The sequence below is a fragment of the Protopterus annectens genome, chromosome 8.part1, assembly GCF_019279795.1.
Source record: "Protopterus annectens isolate FY-2018-M chromosome 8.part1, PAN1.0, whole genome shotgun sequence".
Lineage (NCBI taxonomy): Eukaryota > Metazoa > Chordata > Ceratodontiformes > Protopteridae > Protopterus > Protopterus annectens.
The window spans coordinates 279,562,349-279,587,227 of NC_056742.1; the positions used below are offsets into that span (position 1 = coordinate 279,562,349).

Sequence of the window (24,879 nt, forward strand, 5' to 3'; positions counted from 1 at the left end):
ACTTAACTAGCTGTGTCTGAAGTATCTCCTAATAATAACAAAATCCTGTAATTTTCTACGTGCCTCTTTAACCTTGGTTCCCAAGCTTTGTATCTTACAAACAAACTGTGTTTGTACTCAATGTACTGCACATTCTGTTCTTATCAGTATTCTTGATGGAAGGTTATTTTCAGTGATTGAAAGTGCATTCACTGAAACTGTATGCAAACTGTGAAGACCTGCTTTAATATGGCTGCATTTATAGACTTATGCAAAGAGAATACTGTATTTTTGTCTAACAAAATACATTTAAATGAAACCTAGTCAAAAAACCTTGAAAATGTTTTCCAGGCAGTTAGTTGTTGTGGAAATCCTGCTTACATCAGCATTATGCTGTCTCATGATGTAAAATTCTGGATGGTCACCAAAAGTGAGAAATACAGGATCTTTGCTGGCCAGCCTATGTCACATAGGATGAAACTAATTGTTTTCCGGGACCATGTGAGATCTGAATAGGAAAAATGGTGTGACATTCATGATCAGATAAAGAGAAACAGGTGGAATGAAAAAAATGAAAGGTCTCTGTGCTTTAAATATCTAGTTAATATTATATGGAGAAAAACGTTAATCTAAAATAAGGTTAACTGCATTGGACAGTGAAGTTTTCTTTGGATAGTGAAGAGCTAAACATGGACTCATGGAATATAGCCAGCATGGTAAAAAAAAAAAAAAATATTGAACAGCTTCAGCCAGTGACTCATCTTAATAAAGAGACTTTCGGCTTTTCCCGGATAGGGGTCGCCACAGCGGAACTCTGGTCCACTCATGATTGGCAGTGGATTTTTATGGTGCAGAGTTGCCAGCCTGATGCCCAACCTTCAACAAAGGCATGCCCATTCATGCTCGCACCTACCTGCATGTCTTTAACATCACTCGACTGCAGGGAGGACATGCAGACTCCACACACAAGGCGCTCCAGCTGAGAATTGAACAGGAGAATCTCTTGCTGTGAGGTGACAATGATAACCACTGCACCACCGATGCTTCATCTTAATGCTAATCCATATACCTTGAAGTTACCACTGACGACCGAAACAAGAATTAAAATGACATGCTGAATGATGGACATGATACATCCTCCCCATATACACAGGAGTGCTGGTACAGCAAGTCATCAAGTTAGAAGGTATATCAACTTCAGTCTTGTTTGAAGAAAGAGATATGTCAGAATGGAACCATCTTCTGTGAATTATTGCCTTTTTTCAAATGTCATGGACATATTGCTAGGTGTTCCACACTGGGACACAGTGCCGCAGCACACCTCCCATGTATATGGGAGGGCTGTGTTGTGCCTGGCATTTAATTTAATGCCTGTTCTTGTCTTCAACTGCAGCTCCATGGCATCTGGATCGACTAAGTGACGAGCTACTAGCTGTGGATTTTTTGTAACTATTTTTTCTGAACTGACTCGTAGCAGCTTGTCAATGTAGTCAGATTCCCTGATTTTGCAGTTTCCCTATCCTTAGTCAAGTGTGCACTGAATGACAACTCAACTCAGAGTATACTTTGCTGTTCTGCAACCTCCCCATCACTGTGCCCTATAGAGAATAACTGCTGGTATGGCTGTTATTAGTGCAGAATCAGTGACTCATATAGCTTTTGGCTTTTTGTTTTCCTTTGTGGCTGCAGAACCATGACCATGGAAGGAAAATTGTTATATAAGGGGATATGAGGTATGGAGCTTCTCACATGGGGGGCTTCAGGGACTTACCTCCCTCTACAAAAAAAAAAAAAAAAAAAAAAACTTGTATTTTTTTATATTATTTATTCTGATTGAAGTTTTGACCATTTCCTTTCATCTATCTGTGGCTCTGATTAGGGTTATTTGATAACCCATAGCAGAACCTGATTCTGCTCACATGTAAAAACACTGTTTTGTAGTACTACAGAAAAAAGGCTTTTATTAACAAAAATTTCTTGTAAGAAACCCTTAACATTACTTAGACTCTTTGTAAATTGTTTTGTATTTTAACTAATGTTTACTAACTGGGTAAGTGGGTTAGACCAGAGGATGGCACCTTTTTAAATGCCCATACTGTGACAGTTTTTATTATGACACGAGACTTTGCGGGTCAAACTACGCCTACAACAAATGTAAAGGACTGAGCTTCATTTTTTGCCTAAAAAAATTTAATTTTTGTATAACTTGAGTTGTTTAGCCTGGTTCATAAAATGTTTAGGTGTTTCAAATACTAAGTAATTATTTTCTGAAACTGATAAAGAAAACATATTTGTCCTAAAATCCCATGACAGTTGTCATTTTTCATGTTTTTTTGCACAACAAAACTGCTGAAATAGGTTCTGTCTTGCATAAAGAGGGACAGATAGTAACCCTATCCATAGACCTCTTGCAACCATGATGAAAGCCACAAGACAGTAGTGAAAAATCTCATATATACATGTAAGCTTAACAATAATTTTCAAAATACATAATAACGACTATCTAATGAATACTTTTCCAAATATATAATAATGATTGCACAGTCTGTAATCTAAATACCAAACAATGCTATACTTTGGAAAAAGTACATATTTACTACACAAACCTCAGCCAGAGAAAAGATTATTGTTTGCAGGAAATAAAACTATTTTGCAAAACATATGAATGTGGTATATTTTAGGAGGACTGTGCATCTGGATTTACAAGTTAAAATTTTGCTCCATGTAACTCCATTTCGCATTTACTGGACAGCTACACCATTCAACAAGAAACTTCAAAAAGTAATACTTTATCTTTTTAATAATTAGCGAGGCTTACCCCATATGGACAGAGTTCTAAATGAGTCAGACATCCATACCTTTAATGAGCATGATGAACAGAATTAAGTAACAGCATAAGACTCTTACAGTGGTTGTAAGACATAAGCATTTCTGATTTTTAAGAGTCCTACATTGCTGAACAGCTAGCAGTATTCTGTGAAATAGTGTAATTATTTTTTTGTATTAAAGAATTTTCTTAGAGTGGTTACCACCATTACTACTATGTTATTCACTTATAATAATGTAGAAATTAGTTGAGTGGAATATGGTTATGGACAACTTTGATGTAGTAAGTTCATACTTCAATGGAAATTAAAACATTTGGAAGTTTACTGTGTACATATAACATATTCAGATTTACAATATAAAAATGTAAATATGGGAGTGGAAAATGTAACTATATGTTAAGAAGACAGTAGAAACATAATTGTAATATGCTTCAAATAATTGTCAAAGAACATAAGAACATAAGAGACAAGAGCTAAACACAGGTCAAAGCCAGGCTACATAGTTTTTAGTTATAGATGCAAACTGGGCTGTTAGGACACAGCCCTCACAAATAAAAAGTATAGATGATTTTTTTCTTTAAAAATAGTTCATTTTCCTGTTTCAGGACTCAGAATTCTGTCCATACATAGTGTATGTGTGGAACTCCGAGTTCTATAAAGAAAAAAAGTCATATGACTTTGGATGACTATTTTTAAAAGAGCCCAGCATTTATGAGTATTATCCCACACAAAATAAAGAGAGAATGCCTTAGTACATGTCATCCTATTATAGTGGGGGGCTAGAAATTGCATTTCTGTTTTCAGTGTGGACTGCTAGATAAAGCAGCCTTTTACATGGGCTTGGGCTGCATGAGGGGACTAGTGTCTGAGGCAGGCTAAATCATAAGTGAAAGTACTTGCAGACAGGAAATGGGACTCAAACACTTGTAACCATGGGGAAAAATCCTTTATTTAAGTTGAAAAAATAAATAAATAAATGCCAAATTGTCAATGCTATATTGAGTTGCTACTGGGTGGCGCAGTGGTGCAGCGGTTAACGCTGTCGCCTCACAGCAAGAGGTTCACTGGTTCGATTCTCGGCTGGGGTGCCTTCTGTGTGGAATTTGCATATTCTCCCTGTGTTCACGTGGGTTTCCTCCGGGTACTCCGGTTTCCTCCCACATTCCAAAGACATGCATCTGGAGCATTTTCTCCCCGGGCCTCCGCTGAAAACAGGCTCTGTGGAACCTAGTCGGACTTTCCCGGTCAACAAATGATAAATAAATAAATAAATAAATAAATACTGCCAGTCAACCTGTAGGAAAGTATGTTTTTTGATACAGTTTGTGTGTGTTTGCTTGCATGTGTGCATGCACACATATGTGCATGAGTGACCGCGACTATTTTTGACACAGTTAATATAGCTTGCATGTGGGTCTGTTTGTGCAAATGGGTTTTAATGGGCTACATTTGTGTCTGACAGTAATGAGCTGGAATACATTACTCTGAACATGGTTTATGATTTATTAACTTTTATCATAAGATGTCAGATATGCATAGTCAGTAAACTGGCTATAACAAGTAGGTATATTAGCTGAATGCAGGAGGCTGCAGTGAGTTGTAATTTATATGCCTGACAACAATGAACTGAAATACATTAATGGGGCAATATGTAAGTGTTTATTCAGTTAGACCACAACCAGATATCTGAGGTATACAGAATCAATAAAGTAACTTTAACTGATGTGTGTGTAGAGGGCATTGAAAAAGGTTGCACTGCATTTTTCTGACAGCACAATATCTAAAATACATTCCTGTGGCCATTATCTATATTTTAATCATTAATTTGATCACAGGCATTTTAAGTATATGCAGTCAATAAACTTTCTGTAACTATAGGCTGTAGGTGCATCTGTGTGTGCATAAGATGCAGATGGGTTGCACTGTATGAGTCTGTCAGCAAAGAATTGAAATACATTTATTTGACCATTATTTATGCATGTTTACATTTGGTCACAGACTTTACAAGTGTACAAATTCTGTAAAGTGTACATAATTGGTGGGCACGAAGAAAGGCTATGGATGAGAATGAATATCCCCTGCTGTCATGTGATTGCTGTTAATTGTCATTGAGCAGTTCATTAATGAGTCACTGAGTTGATTTGGCAGATCTATTTTGAATAAAACAAGCAGAAATACATTACTGTGACTATTATTTTTTTATTTGATAGTAATTGTATGTCTGAGGTGTAGACAGTCAATAAAGTGCTATAATTAAACTGGTACCGAGATAGTGACCGACTCAAGCTGCAAATGGATCATTTAAATAAACTTTGTCCTGGCTTAACAGGGATAATGTGTGTTTGAGTAAAACAAGCAGAAACACGTTACCCTCATTTTTTTACTTCATTGACTGTATACACCTTGGAAGTCTGATTGCAATCACATGGCTACAATGAATGGGTACTGATGAACACAACTGGCCTCAGCTGTTTGATAACAGTTGAAAAATCACTGGTGTACTGCAATACAGCCCCACCTACTCTAGTTGGCCTCACCCATTCAGTAGCTTGCTTGGAAGTCACTAGTTGCCACTGAACAGATAAAACACTTGAACAAGACGACATTAGTAGAGTAAAAAATAAGACAGCTCAAAAAGAAAAGTACAGAAAAGGAAAACTCTTTATTTATATGAATGTATTCAGTCTTTTCCCCCAGCAGAATGTAACCAGGCAGATTTATTTTATTATTCTGATGGCATGTTTTCCATGACACTTCTGAAATGTGACCCACAGCTAAAGATCCAAATATGCAGAATGAATAAATAAATAATGACCACAGACTAAATTCGCAAAGAGGACCCATCATTTCACAAACTGCAAAAGAAACAAAGTACCACAGAAGGACTGCAGAAAGACAAGCATAAGTTCTCTGCATTTGTGAAACACTGAAAGATTGCATAGTCTTCAGATACAGAAATGCCACAAGTCTAGACAAGCAGTTAAGACACCTCACTAAAGTCATGATAACAGTAATCTCAGCAATACAGTAGACAAACAATTTTTAATTAGAAGCAGTGGACAGTAAATGGAAGCTAGAAATAAGTTGCACAAACAGGACCACCTGCAAAAACATCCCTGCAGCTACTGCCAATAACCATCAATAGCTGCTGCGGCAAGTGACTTATTTTGTAAATACATGCATACATAAAAATAATACATGCTGCTTGGTGTGCACTGAAAAGATATTACTACACACATAGGTTACTATGAAGTATGGATTCAAAGGTCAAGTGCCTTAGAAGACTAAGTGTGCAGAAAAGTTGTCCCATGCACAACCCGGTATGTCTTACTGAACTCATGAGCTGTCATGACTTTTTATTATACATTCAGATTTGGAAGAGAGGCTTCTTTTTAAGTGTGTATTGTACATCTTTTATGGCCTATCCCTGTTAGCTAGACAGACTGAGAACATTTTATAAATCTGTGCATGCAAGTGCACATGCATGGACACACAGCGATCACTTTTATATAAACTTTAGAAAAACACTGCTGAGTTTTCTGAAAAAAAAATAAAAAAAAAACAAAACAAAAGAGAAACATTTTTATAGCATGTTAGAACTAGGTGCGAACTATTTTTCCCACTTTACACATGCTGCTTGACCACATATTTTCCCAAATATCATAAGCATTATCTATGTTTGTCCCGTACTTATTTCATAGTGCATTAGGTTATTTCATAAATGAGTTACTGGCCCAAGTCATGGCTATAAAGCAGCACAGTCATTTCACAAAAGTACATAAAAATGAGTTTCTCCCTACTAGTTTGCATGAACCAAATGTACTACAGTAGTTCACTTTTCAGCTATAACAGACAAAAATACAGTTACCATTGCAAAGCACATGTGAGTCACAGGATACTTCTGTCAGTCTGATTGTTTCACTGGTGGTAGGGAAGGGCGTACTTCAGATCTGTTGTAATACTAATACAATAAACACTGTGCAAGACTCATGCCAAGTATAACTCCTTGCAGTTAAAAGGAGGTTTGTTTCCAGACACCCACATTTTGGTACAGTACAATTTTCTAAGGGAGAGTTAAAAATTCAGTATTTGAGCAATATTTTATTTTGCAACTCTGGAGGAAGCATGTCTTTAAGTACACATTAAAGGGACACCTGAAATTGGGCATAAGGCAAATAAGAGGTAATGCAATATATATTTTTCACATCAGTATTTCATAAATGCATACAGTAGCATTATTAAGTAAAGTGGCAGATTAAAGAATGGTAAAATAATCTAAGAATGCCTGAGACAAACAAAACAATTTTAGTGACATGCAGGCTAAACAAGAATACGAAACTGCCTACATCTACAATCCTCCCACTGGCAGTGAAAAGGACAAAAGCTGGATCACAGTTAGGGTCATTTTTTCATCATACCTGTATGATTCCCTTTTACATCTCTCAGATCCAGTACACTTTCCAACCTGGAGATTTTGCAGAGTGTTGAAAATAAAGCCCCCAAATCTTCCTGTAAAAGTATTAAATGGGAAGTAAATATAATGCCATACAGAGAATGTTTTTAACAAACTGCAGTTCCATTTAATTTAGTTTGACATAAGCTTTACTCACTACTTAACCTTTAGGCAACTATCATTAATTTGCTGCAACAACATCCCTAGAAAATCATTTTGAAGACACACTATAAACCATTTTAGTTATTGAATGATTCCATTTTTTTGTAAAGTAAAAATGTTCAGTTTATTATACTAAAGTTTTATTTTTGTTCAGTGTATTACTTGAAACTGTTGCCTGAAACCCACGCTTCTTACTGTTTAATGTCATTTGTATAAAAGCATAAATAATGTAATCATCAATATTTTGTGGTTTAAAACAGAGGACATCAGTTTCCAACCTTCCCTATCCCAGAATTTAATTTCTGTAACATACAGTGTTTACTTTCATGCAGACATCACAGAGACATGCAGGTTAGCAATCCCATATCTTTATTCAACCTACTCATTTGTCCTGCTTCTTCTTCTAACATTTTTATCACTTCCTTCCCATATAAGAATGTCAAAATTAGTGTGTGCACAGACATGTCAACAACTGAAATAAAATTCTAAAAAAAGATTTTTTTTCTACTTGAGTTACAATCCAGAACACAGTGGTCATTGCACGTTATTGTTGCATAATTTGTCAAAATACTGCCCTTGTTACCTGGAAAGTAGGACTCATTAAGCCGTACTGTATCTCATAATCTTCCTCTGCATCTGCTCACTGAATCAACTGGCTGTCAGCAGTCACAAGCTATTTCTGCCATGGTCATACTTGAGCCTAGATCAAAAGCCCAAGGTAATCGTATTAGGTGAGAATGCATTTAGGATGTGTAATCTGATGCATTCTCCAGATGATTTTTTTTTACGCAATGAAAATCTGTTAAGATGACATAATCACTAGTAGTTTTATACAGTATGCCTTTGTCAGAAAAGATGCTCTTACTACAGTTTTTGTTTTAATGTAAAAAAATATCTTAATTTGATATGGAAGTGGGGACAAGCTTAGAACTTTAAAGTTAAGTCATTCAAAGTTAAAGCAGAAAATGTGTTATAGTGAAATTGTTTTTTTTTTTAATTGCTAAAGATATGACCACAATCTTCCTTCCAAGCTTTCCACAACCATCTTAAAAAATTTCATTCATGAAGACTCCTGCAAGTGCTATTCCTCTCCCAATAGGCTCTCGTTTTTCTTCCATGCTATATACTATGTTACTCTACACCCTTAAAATCTCCCTCAAGTCCCCTCCTTTTTCATCTTTTCCACCCTCCTTTCATTCTACTTTAACTTTCCTTCCCTTCACGTTTCCTTTTCTCTGCCTTTGTACACATAAATGTTAAGTACTCTGTATTGGAGATATCTACTGTGAATGCCTCATTTGTTCCAGTTATGTAATTTGTCCTACAGTTTAAAACACATTTTTAGACATACTTTTTTTCAGTGTTATAGTTATATAGCGTTGATAAGTATTTATTCATTATTGTGCATATCCCTTTGGAAATGTCGCCTTATCTTCTGTCTGTTGTGCTTTTCCAGGTTGAGTCTGAAATGATTCATTGGGATCTGCCGAACCAAGTTAACAAATGTAAAAATAAATAAATGCATACATATATACACTTTTAAAGAGTGAAGCAATCAGTGCAACTACAGCAGTGTTGCGATAGCAATGCAGCATGTTTTCAGGAAATAAGTAACCCGTACTAGTAAGAAATTTATCTGTAACTAGAAAATTAACCTGCTTTAGCTTATCATTGCTTTGCTTAGCTTTGCTGTTGTGTGTGTTAATGGAACATCATCAAAATTAATGCACAGCATATTTCAGAACAAAGATAAACACACTCCGTATGTGTTGTACTGCAGCCCCAAAATTCCCATATGTACATTACATACTTGCAGGAAAACACTTTGGTAGCTCCAGTGAACGGCTTAATTAACCCCATGACAATTTTCACTGAAAGCGTTTTATTATAACAAGTATAACCCCTTCTCAGTGCGCATCAGATAACAAAGGAATCAGGAAAGCTTTCCCTTTTAGCTCTTTTGTAGATATAAGCTCTGCTACATTATGGTATCATAGCACAAATTAATTCCGCGTCAACCATTCTTGATAAATAAAGACCACATTTGCAGCTTAGAGGCTGACAGCATAATCCCACGAAAAGCTGGAAGGTGACATTTCCGAGAAAGCAAAAATAGCGCACGTGTACTTTAGCTTTATACCACAATAAGTTATTAAATTAGACCAACTGCTGCTACATTTTCTGAAAGCTTGCAGACCCCCTTTAACCATTTGTCGTTAAGATAGATCATAGCCGTTACTGATTAGGTTTTAAATTGTTAATTAAATGTGACCAATATGACTCGAGGAGGTTAAATCTCCACTGTGGTGCATTAAAAATTTCAATGTATGCACTAAGGTGCCTAGGTAGCAAACTTTGGAAAAGCTAATTAAATTGTTCCTGCCAAAGTATAATTCAAACAGTAACGGGTATTAAATAAATCTGGATAAGACATATGTTTATGTGACAAGCATACATCCGTCCTACTCGGGGGCAGCTCGCATTTTTTGGGCTGGCTCTGGTAATCTATATTGCGGCACTTAAAAATGGTACTCCCTGATTATAATTAAATACTGTTTAATGAATACAGTATTTCGGTTTCCTTAAGAAAGTTTGACAACACAGACCGCTAATACAATGGCAACTATCAGAACAGCGGTGAATACCACCCCGGCAAGAGCTTTACTGGGATCACAGTATGACTTATTCTCATCCAGGGAAATTGCACCAACCGATGAAGCCCCAATGCTGACAGTGGACTTAAGTTCAGCACCGGGGTCCTGTTTCGCCTCTACGGTCCACTGTGGGACATTCACTTTCATTTCCATTTCGTACATCATCTCTTCCACTTGACAGATTTCGTGCTCCAGGTCCTTCAGATCGGCCAAATCGAGGTTGGTCTCAGCTTCATACTTCATGTTTTGCACGCTCATAGCCCTAGCAGCCACTGCAGATGTACCCCCTGTCATGCCAGTCTGGATCAGGTGCTTTTTCGGTACATTGATGGGAAACTCCTGCCCAAGTTCCAGCGCTCTTCTCATATCGACCTCCAGGATTTCCATGCATGTTGAAAAGATTACCCATAGTCTCTCATAATCTGCCCTGTCTTCTTTAGTAATGGTCTTGTCTTTTAGCACAGATGTTAATTTGTTTCGATTAGCGACTGCAAGATCCTGCGCTTTTTGCCGTGTCTTCCTGAGCTCTTCTCTCAGATTATGGGAATCTGAGGTACCCCCAGCACTGATTACCATGTGCCGATAACAAGCTGTCACTTTATTAAGGGCGTCTAACATGGTTTTGCACTCTTCCTTTACCATCGCCTGCGGGATGCTACTAGGCGCCCACAATCCAGCTTGGGTGGTAACAGTTTTTATTTTCACAGACTGAGCATTAAACGTAAATATAGCAATACTGTATATCAGACTCGGGGTATTATATTTCTCCAAGCTATCCCATGTAGGCTACGAGAAACAGGTTATTCGTGTAGTTGGAAGTTTGCTTTCATGAACATCAACTCACTCTCCGGCTCGAGTCAAACAGTGGCATACAACAATTACACCATAAATTACGATTATATCGAATATGCAAAATCACGTCGTAGTTATTTAATTTTCGGAAGCTAGTTGTATTTGCACTCGCTACAGTTTCAACAAGTTGATAAACTACGAAGCGTAGTAATTCTCTCTCATCCGCCTCTGATTATTGCTGATGTTTTCGTAGTAAAATTAGTTCAGCATAGCAGGGGGACAAACAATACACTTTACAGCGCCTTGGAATTAAATAGCAGCAGCTGACAGCTCTGCGTGGTCACATGCCAACACACCAGGAAGGAACTCCGTTTGCTTGGCTGCTATTAAAAAAATGTAAAGACTGCCTTCTTATCGATCTATTGAATTTGGATTGGGTGAATCGTGAGTTGCCTTACGCGGTCGCAGTTTCTGATTGGCTAGAATGAAAAGGATGTCTGTTTCCTTTAATTAGTAGGGTTGGTTGAAACTAACTATTAGATATATGTTTTTGTATGCGTGTGTATTTTGATTAGTAGTATCATCTTTAGGTAAGTTTTTTTTTACTTTTTTGTTATCGCGTGTGGTAATTGTTTAAGTTTAGTCAATATAGCATGTCGATTTTCTAGTTTATAACTGGTATCTCTAGAAAGAGAAACACATATGGCCCTAAAGTTGTTTGTTACTGTTTATCACGGGTTTACAATTCTGACATCTAGCATGCTCCGTGTTAGTTTATTGTTTTAGCCTTATTGTGTTTACTTGATGATGCTATTTATTGCCGTGTCACCTTTCGTTCTTGAATTGTCATTTTTGTGCGTACACCCGAATGCGCCTATGTAATGTTTTCGACAACAGGATTTGATAGTTCTGCTGTGTTTTGTGCTTTTAACTGATAATACATTAATGTTTAATTTATAATTAATTGTAGAAACTGCTAGAGATAAGTTTGGTTGAGATAGTTTCAAAAAGAGTATTGCGTTTCTTATCTTAATTGACTCGAAGTAGTTTGTTCGCTTTAAGATAGTACTGATAAGCTACTGTAACGCCTACAACGTTCAAAGATTGTTTTGCATGCAGTACGTGCACATGGTGAATGTTGCCCTTTAATGGACTGTATTTGTTAGGTTCCATGTTGGTACTAAGAAACCTGATTACTATTTTTTTATGAAGATGGCCTATGTCCAGATTAGTCATGTTTTGTGTCGAGACCAGAGTTGTCTTTAACTCTAAAGCATAACTTTCCCAGTGCTGATTATCGTCATTGTTGGTTTGCATTTAGCAGAATCGTAGTAATGTTTGGCATCTTATTTTTCTCCAGTAAACCTTTTTATTAAATTATAACGTATGACTTAGACAACATTGACACAACTTTGCAAACATTATACATCACAGACACCTTTGAAACAACTGTAGTTATAAACATTATACATCACTTTTATAATCTATCCAGTCATTGTCAGTTAAGCATCATATGGCTCATTCACATCCTGTCTTCTAAACCTCGTTCCTTCTCTGCGTATATTGTTCCCACAATTCCTATTTTTTCTTATGTAGTTTGCTCCTTCCTATTTTCTAAATGTTTACCCTTGTTACTATATCCACTACTTCTAATAAAGTTGATGTAGACTTTGATTTTCATTTTCTAGTAATAGCTTTTTTTTTTTTTTAGGTAGCCACCATAATTAGACTCAGCAACACTTTACTATGTCTAGGCAATTCCGATTCTGTATCATAGCTTAAAAAAAATCTCTGCAGTCAATTCAGTCTGCCCATCTAGCAGTTCTGACAGAGCAGTCTGCATGACATCCCTAAAGTCTACCAGCTCACTATGCTCCCCAAAATATGTTCCCAGCCACCTCTTTCCTGCCTGTCACACTTCCAACGTTTCCTTTTCACTTGAGGAAAAATTCTTTGGAGTCTACTTGGGGTATAAAAATACCTATGTAAACACTTCCAGGCAAAGATCGTAAATCTTCTAGACTTTGCTGCATATTTGGGAGATGCACCCATCTCCCCATTGTCTCTTTCTGAATTGCTTATCCAGTCTCTCGTCCCAATGTCTTCTAAGCTCCTCTGATTCTTATAATTATCATGCAATATTTATATGCGCTACTAATTATTCCTTTAACAGTAGCTTCTGTTCTAGATTCTATTAAAAACTCTATCAGTGCTGGTCTTTTATTTAACTGCCCCCTATTTGTTTCTCTTTGCCTGTACATTGGTTCTTGATGGGGAAGGCAATCTCTAACCTGCAGTCCAGATAAATTCTTGGCTTCTTTGCATTCTATTACCTTTCCAGTTCTAGCTATTTGCTCCCAGTACCTTTGCTTCTTTTACCAGTTTTCTCCAATAAATTCCAGCCCCTCTTGCCGATTATCTGTATCACTAACCACAGTCATCTCTATCGGCAGAATCTCTTTTTCTTCAGTCTCGTGCTGGTTTATCTCTTAATACTCCCTGCTATTTGATGAATATAATACTCTGTATGGTTTTTGTTGTTCTCCTTAAGTCTTCATCCAGAATTACAATTTCTCCTTGTATCTTGAGCTTTCCCCTGTATCATTATCATCATTCCTTTCCACTTTGAATTGCTAGTACTGTGTATAAGAGCCTTAACTGTGTTTCTGTAAAGTACCTCCTCAAATTGAGTAAATCCTAGTCTACTTTGTTCTATTAGAAGAATCCCGTCATCTCACTTGATCCTTGTTGTCTTCCCTTCCCAGATAAAATCCTTCAACTCTTCTTTTTAATTGTTATCCACAGCAGTTGGCATCTTGTTTATCCAGATTGCTTTTTATTGTAGTAGTTGTTTCTGAGTCTTGGTGGTGCTATACATTAGCACATTTTCACTTGGACTGTTTTCTGCTGTCCTGCTTTGGCGAATATACAGGCCTGTCATTCTCCCCCTTTTTTAAGGTAACTGTCTAGTAGCTGTTTACTTGAGCGGTTACACTGAATTGTAACCTCCTCACCACCTATTGTATAATGTTTATTTCATTGTGTAATACACCCACAGAGATAGATTTTTTCTAGGGAAAGGCATACACAATTATACACAATTGCCGTGCTTTTTTTTTTCTCTCTTATTCAAGTAGGTATTTCTAACTTCAGCATGCTCAAGGACTGCTCGAAATGGAATCCATCCTTAACTGGATGAGCTGCAACCAGTCTAGGCTTAATCATTTAATCTTGTGCATAATGAAAACTTGGAACTTTCATTTGAGGGCCCAGTATTAGGGAGTAGTCTTGTTTAAAACTGTTGGAAGGAACAAGATGACTAATTTAGTCAACTTCAACTTTTCTGGTCATAAAGGGCTCCCCTATACTTCTTTGTGCTCCCTTTGCTTTTATGAGGTGTGATTTATGGAAGGACACAGTTGTTTCTGCAGCGGTAATGGCTCTCTCAAGCTCCATCCCATGTGATGTAGGTTTGTTAATGTAGTATAACTCACTGCTCCCATTTATGCTTTTTAAAGTGCTTAACCCACAAATATTATTGTCTGTCTAAGCATATACTTTTTCCTTCAGTTACTTAATTTTCTGTTGCCCATTCTTTGCTGCGTCACCTTAAACTTAGCTGCCTTGACCAGGAATTTACTAGCATTTAGTAAGGGTTGATTATTTATTTGCTAGTCATTGTTGGTGGACTGTTGGTCTTGGGTCTCTGATGTGGTTGTGAATGAAGTGAGATTGATTTCTGTTTGAGCTGGTTTAAAAAAATAACAACAACTTGATTTAGACTTAAAAAATGTTGTTTTATTGTTGGGTAAATTTCTCCACACATTTGTTTCAGGAGGCCAGATTTAATCATTCCCAACATTGTAGTTTGTGGAAGGAGAAATTTTTCATCTTTTGATGAATCCAACTTTAATTGCATTTTTATACCCCATGTGTTTAACACTTGCAGTACTGTTGGGTAGTGTGTACATGTGCATTTCTGCAGCCAGCATTTCTTTACATGGGTTTAATCCTAAAACTCTAGTCTTCTCTCACGTCACAAAATTATGTTGGTTAATCTACAGCTGTCCTTGTGGAGGCCTGGACCATGGCTGAAAATGGTCTGAGAACCAGTACATGTGGTCACTTAACTGAAATAAAATAAGCTGTACGTAATTTGACATGTTTGAAGGATGGAAGTTAATTTCAGTTTTGATGTCAATTTTCTCAGACTACTTGATTAACTTTACTTTGCCTTATGTTAATCAGTCAGATTTACAGGCTTTCTATCATTACTGTTTTTCTTCAAAGGGGGAGTGGAGGCTGAATGACATAAGGAATTAGATTGTCTCAGTATCTTCTGTTTAGCTGTGCTTTTGTGTTCAAAAACCTGTTTTTAGACTGGCCTCATTTGTTGCAGTATTGTACTCCACGATGCCACCTTTGTTCTGCCACTAAGCGTGTGGTATGGGTATGTTCCTGTAAAGAGGCTCATGCTTTTATGAGTAATCTTTTGTATTGCAGCAGGTAGCTTGCTTGTGACATTTCTTCCAAGAAACCTGCTGACGACTTGTTTTGTAACCTCTTCTCATTTCTATAGTGGAAAGTTATCTAAAAGTTCACAAACTCCGGTTTGCAGACTGTTATTAATTCTTTAGTCTATGTACACACACATATGCATGCATCTCTGGGATTCAGAAACATGTCTAGGGTGACTGTTGATTGTCTTCCACAGATACAGCAGGCAGTACAATGAGGTCCAACACTAAATTATGTCAACAAAGTGAAAACTTAGTGTTGAATCTTTGCTAATTAGTAAGTTTACTCACACAGGGAACAGAACCTGCATTGAGTGAGGGGAAATTCATAGTTTGTGCTAGGAGTTAGAGAACATTTGGCAAGCATAGAGGTGGCATATGCAACAGTGCACACATATGCTAAGATGTGAGAATACAGGAAAGCAATGTGCTGCTTTTAAAGGGGCCAGTGTGCTGCCTAAATCTGTTCCTTGGTCAGAAATAAGGGGGTGAAAATGGGAGTGTAGGACAGTAAGAAATAAGGGCGCCAAGCAGAGGATGATACACATGGGGAAAACAGGGAAAATAAGTGGGGAGGGAGGATAAATCGCTTTTTTTATTTATTTTTGAGACTGGTGATGCTTTTCTACTTTTAAGAAAATAAGTTGGGGAAGAATGTAAGGGAAGGTGAAGGTGTGATAAGAGATTAAGGGTCAGTAGCAGGGACAAATGAAGACATATAATAGAGACAGAGTGACATAGGAGGTGCTGACACACTGAAGTAGAGAAAGGACAGTAGAGTCGAGAGGCATGCAAACAAAGGGAGGACTATAGTTATGGAAAAGATTGGACACCAGACAGGTGAGAGTGTTGACACTCAAGGGAAGTAAACACTTGGACAGGATGGGTATGTTCTTATACATTGCACTGCTTGTGTGATATCCTGGGGAAGGTTAGATATCACCCCTCCAACTTGTCCCTGTCTGAGGCACTTCTGGCCGTGGCAGGCAGTGGAATGACCTTACCAGTCAAAAATGAAGCTTTTCCAGGCAGACTATGTGGTCTTCAACTGCTAATCCAACAGTTCCCTCATCACCTCCATCAACTCGTTGCAACTCCTGGCAGTGCCACTGGATGGAACCATGGCGCTCCCACTCAGAGAAGCACCACCAGTGGCAGGAGAAGTGGCTACTTGTAAGGCAGAATGGAATATAGTTTGGGGAGATGTAGGGAATGGCTGAGCCTGTTGGGGGGGCCCTGTAACGTAGCCACTGGCACTGCTATGGTAGTTGCTTTACACAATTGCAAAATAACAGATCATAAAATAAGTTTGAGAAAAAGAATAATGAGGAAGGGAGAGGGAGAAACTGCAAACATTTGCATAGTGATCTACAAACTACATGATTGTAAGGACACCATACAAATGTATAGCTGATGCTCTATAAATTTACACATCCAGCTAACTGCATGGGTGAATTATGTAGAGGCTGATGTACTATGATGTGTTACCTTAACAAGATGGACACTGGTAGCTGTCGTGATACTTCTGTAAATGTGCCTATGATAGTTGTGTGTAGGATTACTAATCTGCATAGAATGTGCTGAGACAGCACTGTAAATTGGTGGCCATCTGCCATTTTTTACAGATTTTGTAGTCTTGACAGTTGTAAGTACACAGGACTAAAACTGCAAATGTCACACAGACCATATGAACAGCTGTAGTCCTCATATTCTAAATAGTGTCCATACTAATGTAGGAGTAGCTGTACATCTAAACATACCAGGGTGACTCGTGCATGCTGTCGTCGGGTAACCCAGTGCAATACTTTACCTTCTCGAGTCAATTTTAATTAAAGAAAGCAAGTAATATGCACCCCTGCACTTAGCCTTAATTACCTCCTGTATAGAAGAATTTCCTGTATGGCCTGCTGTGGGATAAGAAATGCCATTTAGTGATGCGTATGTAAAATGTACTGTGTTTAAATAGGATAGCTATATATGTTTCAAACCAAATAGATCCTTAAAGTACATCTCTAGTGCCCTTTGTGAAAACTTCTCACTGACTAAGAAGGTCAGGATGGTACCTTTACAGTTCAGTGTAGTGGTAGCTGTACTGCTCACCAGAGCAGGGGACACTAGTGTCATCATTCAGCAGGTCTCATTCCAGAGAAATATGGCTGACCCATTGCAGTCACACCCTTAGATTGATTTTACACATGCTGTGCAACATGGGGTATGTCAGCAGTGTAACTTGTGGTGGAGTATCGTAATGTAGCATGAAAAATGTTGGCATGTCAGGGTGGCATAACATTTATAAAAAAATAGTACACACATTTTATGCTGTGTCTGTGATACTCTGTGTGAGAACAGATATTTTATTTTTAATTTCTCCATTGGCTGCAAAAGTAACAACTTTCTAGACATTCCTGTTTGGTCATTGACCTGTCCATGCATGGGCAGTACACTTCACAGGTGCTTTTGCTTATGTATGAGATCAAGAGATGTTCTTAGCATGACTGTGTTCACTGGCGCAACGCGTTGAAAAAGCAATTTAGTAACATCCTTAAGTTAGGGGCCTCATTTAATATAACTGTCATGCTCAGAGGCTCAAATTTACACGGTGTAAATCCTGCCTGTGGCCGAGAACCTCATTGCGTTATGGAAGATTATTGGGAAGCAAATGAATACTCAACAACTTGCATATTATCTGTAGTATTCTAAATTATTACTAACTTGTAGGGTTATATTTTAGTTAGCTGAGGAGTTAGGAAGCTGTGACTTAGCTGGAAGTAAGCACACCCAATCTTATACCAACTAACCCCCCTCCCTTTTTCTAGCACATGTTTAGATGTCTGTTCTTTCTCATAAAGTAAATTCAGATGGTTTTCTTTCTGCTGTAAAGCAAATGTAAGTAATTTTGCTTCTTAAACCTTATAATTCTGACTTCTCAAAGGAGCTGCTGTACTTTTAGCATTCCCAATCTATACTTCACTTTTATTTTAAAGTTTGTACTCTGATAGTAGCTGTTGGATTCTCCAGTATGCCACTGCAGCTAAACTGAGTTTCTGACATCGCACTTGGTTTGGGGCTAGAACCTGCTGCATACAGCTTTTCTACAATTGGGCTCACCTTGCTTTCTTACCCTCTCTCCATTTCTCACCCCCTTCCTCTTCCTTTGTGCTAACATTAAGTCCCACTAATTCCTTCACTCCTGTCAACTCTTTAATCTTATTATACAATCAGAGTTACTTCTGCTCAAACTTCTCCCTGTTTTTTATACCTTACGCCCTACTCTTCCCATCTCACTCCTTCATCTTACTGTTTTTTCCACCCTCGACTCTCCATTGCAGTAACATTTTTGTAAAACATTTGCATATTCCAGTGTTGTATTCATTAGTACATACTTACCTTATTACCTTCTTAATACTCCTACCATTATCAGTAATCTTACTATGTACCTAGGCGTAATCCTGCACCTCCTAAGTAAGCTCACTACACTTTGTCCTCATCCCATTCCAGTTTATCAGTGAAAAGCATAATCAAATAATAGCTCCCCTACTATAACCCACTCTATCATCACTCATTCCTCTACTAAAGTTTTTTCTCTGCCTGTGCAACTTTTTTCCCTGTGTCTGTTACAAGCGCAAAATACTTCACTGCAGCGTCACACATCACAAAATAAGACCACTAAAAATGTCAGCTAAATTGAAAATTCTAAGTCATTCCTCATAAATCTGTGTCTTGGTATTTCACCCTAAACCAGGTTCCATTAACCTACATTCTTTTTAAGCCCCCCCCCCCCCAAAAAAATATTCCAACCTAGATAACTACATTCCCAAACAGATGTCTTAAATCCTACTTCCCATTCAACTCTGCAATACAACTCCACTCAAGCTCTCTATTCTACTTCAGAATGTTCAGTCTCTAAAACAAGCATCTCCACTTCATCCCGTAATGCCCACTTTTCCAACTAAAGCTTTTGCAGTAAAATTATTGAACTACATGCCACGATCTCCCATATGTCAGTCACCCTGCTAGACAGGGGAGCAGGGAAGTAAATATTCTGGGAAGAAATAGCCAGGGAATTGTTATGGCTAGACTTGTATAGGGCCTAGAGCTGATAGCCTAGTACTAACCTATGAACCTATACCACCTGAGATGTCCTAGCTATTTCTGAAACTTGGTTCAAGCCAAATGTAAATACTAAAGAACTTTTACCTCCTAGATGTACACTATAATAACAGCTGACTAATTTCATAAAAAAGCAGGTGGGGGAGAATTTTTTTCTTTTTTTTTTTTTTTTTTTTTTTTTTTTACTGTATTCACTCACAGGCCCTCATGCCATACTCTTGACTCCTTCCTAACTTCCATGAGCAGAAATGCTTATCCTTCCTAAATTTAAGCAGCCATAAAAGCATTTATATTATTGGTTTTATCCTCCCTGGAAATCTAATACTAGAAGATATCTTTTCTTTGATATTTAATACTGGCATCCAAGGGAAAAAATTAACTTGGAGATTTTAATATTGATTGGCAAAAATCTCAACTCTATTTCCCCCTTTTTCAAGCAAAGTATTGCCCATCACCATAAGAGTACATCAGTACTCTGTGTTTGGTCTCATCTTCAGTATGTTCATACCTGTGCTGTCAAGCCTCCCTTATTCATTGTACTGATGTCTCCATGTGACTACATTCTTTTTATAATCCATCACACCTTCAGGTAGTAACACAGTAATCCTTTATTTCCTATGATTGTTGGCTCAGCAGTGCCCCTTTAGTGTTCAATCCCAATAAAACCAATTATTCCCAGATTCACTTATGTCAAACAAAGCAAACTTCAACATTATGTAATTAATGCATATACCACAGATGATTCTTAAACATGTTTTCTATGAATGATAGTAGGTTATAATTTTACATTTGATCTGCATATTCAAAATAACACAAAAATTCACCAAAAAAAAATGGTTGCAGTGCTTTGTGGAAACAAGGGCTTCGTCACAAATTTCATAATAAAGATTTTGTTTCTAACACGCTGTTTGTCCCTTTTTAATAGCCTTTTCTGCTCACAGAGTATTTGTATCTTTTTAATGGCCTTTTCTGTTCACAAAGTATTTGTATTTGTTTGCCTTATACTTTTAACTTTGATTTTTTTAGAAAATGTTCTGGAAGGTAACTGTTGTGAGGGTTTCCAGGGTTGGAATATTCCACTGCTTGGCAATATTAAGGACGTAATGCAGTAATCTCACCTGTGCTTGTTCTTTCTGCCAGCTCAGTTATTTCAGGAGGCAAAGGAATAGCAATTCATACAGATATCTTGCTCCTATGAATTGGAACAATTTGGAGTTCACTCGATTCTTTGAATAACCTGGAGCTAGGAATGCTAGCATTTCATCCTTTAGACAGCTAAAATGTACACTGCACGTGTAAATGTGCACTACTTGCTCAGTTTGAGTTGACATGTTTTGCCGAAACATCTCACTTGCTCTTTCTTTGCACATTTATCTTGTATGTCAGCTGTTATTTCACTGTCTTTGAAATCAAATCCTGGGCAGCAACTTTTTTCCGTGAATTATACAGTTGGCTTTCTTTCCTTGCTAATAATTTCTGCTGTAGGTATATTCCTTCAACAGCATCAGTTCACTTCTGAAATTCTTCTACTTTTTCTTTTTAGAATGAGTAAGTGCAGTATTGCTCAGTCCATCTCTAGTTATTCTTCATGCCATCCTTCTTATTTCACAAGTCCAGCATTTCAGAAAATTTGCTGAATTCCTGCATTCCCTTAAACCTCACTATTCCTTTTGCTCTTGAACATTATTATGCATGTATTGTTCCCACAATTCCATTTACTTAAATGTAATTTGCTTCTTTCCCCTTTTAAAGATTCCTCTCCCAGTTTATCACTTTTTTTTATAATATAACACCTCATATACAGTTGATGTTGATTTCCATTTTGTAATACTTGCTTTTTTGGCAGCCAAAAGTATTAAACTTAATAAGGTCTTACTATGTCTAGGCAATTCAGATCCTGTATCCCAGCTCAAAAGAATAATTTCCTATGTCTAGGCAATTCAGATCCTGTATCCCAGCTCAAAAGAATAATTTCCTTACTTGCAGCTATTTGTTCACCCAATATTTCTAACTCTTTAGACTGCCAAAACATAAGTTCTTAGTTACCTCATTCTTCTCTGTCATACCTCCAACATTTGCTATCTACCTGAGGAAAAATTATTTGAAGTCTGCTTGGAGTATAAAATATCTATGCAGACGCTTCCAAGCAAAGATCCTAAACCTCCTGGACTTGGTTGCATACTTGGGAGCCATCTACGTTTTCCCATTGTTGTCTTGTAAATTGCTTTTCCAGTCTCTTCCCAATCTTTACTAATATTTTCTGATTCTTATAGTTAGCATGCAGTAGTTTACACTCCCTACTAATTACCCCTTTTTAATAGCTGCTTCTGTTCCAGATTCAACAAAATCATACCAGAGCAGGTAGGTATTTCACTTAAAGAGAGAGGGATAGGGGAGATTTGCCTATACTCTGAGATCAGGCCTTGGTAGGGAAGGCAGTACTCTCTCAACTCTAATCCAAATGTTGTCTTGACCTCATCTCACTCTATTACCTTTCCTGCTTTAATTATTTGTTTCCAATGTCTCTTGCTTTGTCAGGCTTCTTCAGTAAATTCTAGCCCCCCCTACTCTGTCATCCCTAGTGGCAAAATCTCCTTTCTCCACTCTCATGTTGGTTTAGTTATTAGAATATTTTCTGCTACTTTGAGTATAACATTCTGTATGATTGTTATTGTTCTCCTTAAAGAGCTGCATCCAAAATTCCATTCTCAGTCCAACTTCCCTTGCTTGATCATAGTCATCTTTTTTCACTTTGAATTTATTACTTTCTGCTTGTGTTGTATATCAGCCTTAACTTTGTGCCTGTAAAATATTCCCTCAAGTACGGTAAACCCGAACCTCCTAGTTCTAGTGAAAGGATCAACTTATGCCACTTAACTCTTGCCCTCCTTGCCTTCCAGACAGATTCCTTCATTTCTTAAATTGTCAGCAACTTCTCCTTGGGTTGATAAAAGTATGCCCGAACCATCTACAAGACTAAAGGGACTACAATCATCTTCAGTGCTTGTATCTTATTATCTGTATCCATAACTAATAGTTTCCAGTTTTTAAATTTTTGTATTTTTGTTTACTCTATTCTCACATATCATTGCTGCAGTAACAGACGCCTTTTTAATCTGTACTCCTAAATACTGCATCTTATAATGTCCCCATAAGTATTGGTATAGCTAAACCAATTTCTGTATGGCTACATGATTTACTACTATAGTTTTTTGATTTGTCTTCAATAATTTTATATCCCAAAAAGACTGGTAACTGTCTCAAAATATTCCACAACACTGAGAGATCTTTTTCTGGATTTATCTGGTACAAAGTAATAATGCCTGTAAATGAAGCCAACTTTTCTTGATTTACCATAGCAATTATATCCTTGTATTTTTCTTTGCCAGTGGCTCTAAATATAAAGCAAACAGACAGGGGAAGGAGACCCCCACCCATCTTGTTCCTCTGTTCAACCACAGCTTCTCCAAGAGGAACCCTCCAACTTTAATTCTTTTCTGTGATCATTTATATATCCTTCTATTTTAACCTTATTATTGTATCAGGGAATGCAAATGCTTTCAGTGCCCCACTCATAAAGTCACAGCTTTCCCTGTCAAATGCTTTCTTTGCATCAAGACACACCAACAACAGAGGTATTTTCTTCCACTCTGCTTCCCTGTGGATCTTCATTGTTATGAATGTTGTGAAATGTTTGTCTGTCCTCCACAAAACCACACTGATCCATATCTTTCAGTTTTGGCAACACCTTTGCAATATTTTAGCTAGTATAAACATAAATACTTTCATAATCATAGTTTAAAATTGGAGTGGGTCTAAATGAAGCTAGGTCTGTTGGCCCTTTGCCAAATTTAGGCAACGCAGCCACCACAGCTTTCTTTCGATGTGCTGGTGTTTCCCCTCCTTTTAAAAATGCTGTTAAACTTTTTCCAGATTTTTTTTTAACAAGAAACATCTTTATTAAATTATCACACATGACATAGGCAATCACGCATTTATATAAATGAAAACAAATCATATTGACATAATTTTAGTTGCAGACATTATACATATCTATCCAGTCATTCAGCCAAACATTACATAGCTTATTCAAATCCTGTCTTCTTTTAAACATCATTCCTCTTCTGCATGTATTATTCCCGCAATTCTCATTTTCTATGTCATTTGTTCCTACACTTTTCTAAAGGTCCCAGTTACAGTTTTATCTCTGTTACTATGTTCATTACTTCAAGTAAAGTTGGTTTAGACTTTGATTTCCATTTCCTAGTAATTGCATTTTTCTCAGCCACCACACTTACACTCAGCAAGGCCCTACTATGCCTAGGCAATTCCAGTTCTGTATTGGCTCAAAAAATAATTTCCTTAGCTACACCAGTTTGCTCACCCAATATTTCTGATAAGAGTAGTCTACAGGGAATCTTTAAACTCCACCGACTCATTAAACTCCCAGAAAATATATTACCAATTACCTCTTTCTTCTCCATCACACCTCCAACATTTGCTGTCTACCTGAGGACATTTTTTTGGAATCTACTTTGGGTATAAAAATAGTTATGTAAACACTTCCAAGCAAAGATCCTGAATCTTCTGAAAATTGTTGCATATTTGGGAGACCTACATATATCCCCTATTATTTCCTTGTGAATTGCTTATCCAGTCTGTTTGCCTAATCCTTTCTAACCTCTTCTGATTGATTCTTATAGCTGTCATGCAATATTTTATATACTGTACTAATTATTTCTTTTTAACAGCAGCTTCTGTTCTAGATTATACTAAAAACTCTACCACTGCTGGTGTTTCACTTAGAATCCCCTTATTTATTTCTCTCTGCCTATACTGTGATATCAATCCTTGATGGAGAAGACCGTCTCTAGCCTGCAGTCCAAATAAATTCTTGGTCTATTCCCATTTTATTACCTTTCCCTGTCTTATTATTTGCTCCCAGTACATTGGTTCTTTTGCCAGTTTGCTCCAATAAATTCCAGCTCATTTTTGCCTGTTGTCTGTATTGCTAATTGCAGTCATCCCTTTTGGAAGAATCTCCTTTCTCCATTCCCGTGTTGGCTTAGTTCTTAGAATGCTTTCTATAATAGCAATTTTTGTTGGAATATCAGTACATGACATTGTAATCCTTCTCCCTTACCAGCAGCCCCTTACTACCACAAATCTACCATTTTTGTCTTTTCTTTCTTTTTTTTTTTCTGCCCTCTGTCACTATTGAAGTTCCCCTAGCAATTGGTATAATCACTCCCTTTTTCTGCGTCCACAATATTCTACTGAATGTTCATTTCTAAATCCTGTTTGTTAAAATCACATGCTCACTTCTTTTCAAATGTGTCTCTTGCAGCATTGCTGTTTGCGCTCTGCATTTCTTACTGTAATTC

At 37.3% G+C, this 24,879-nt stretch overlaps 1 protein-coding gene across 1 annotated transcript; it reads right to left on the reverse strand.

The window, feature by feature from the left end:
• Nucleotides 1-5,450: 5,450 nt before the first annotated feature.
• On the reverse strand, nucleotides 5,451-11,229 carry LOC122810316 (regulator of G protein signaling 9 binding protein). The gene has a single exon (XM_044081881.1). It carries the CDS (start codon nucleotides 10,716-10,718, stop codon nucleotides 10,005-10,007), a length of 714 nt encoding a protein of 237 aa, XP_043937816.1. The 5' UTR covers nucleotides 10,719-11,229; the 3' UTR covers nucleotides 5,451-10,004.
• Nucleotides 11,230-24,879: the final 13,650 nt, after the last annotated feature.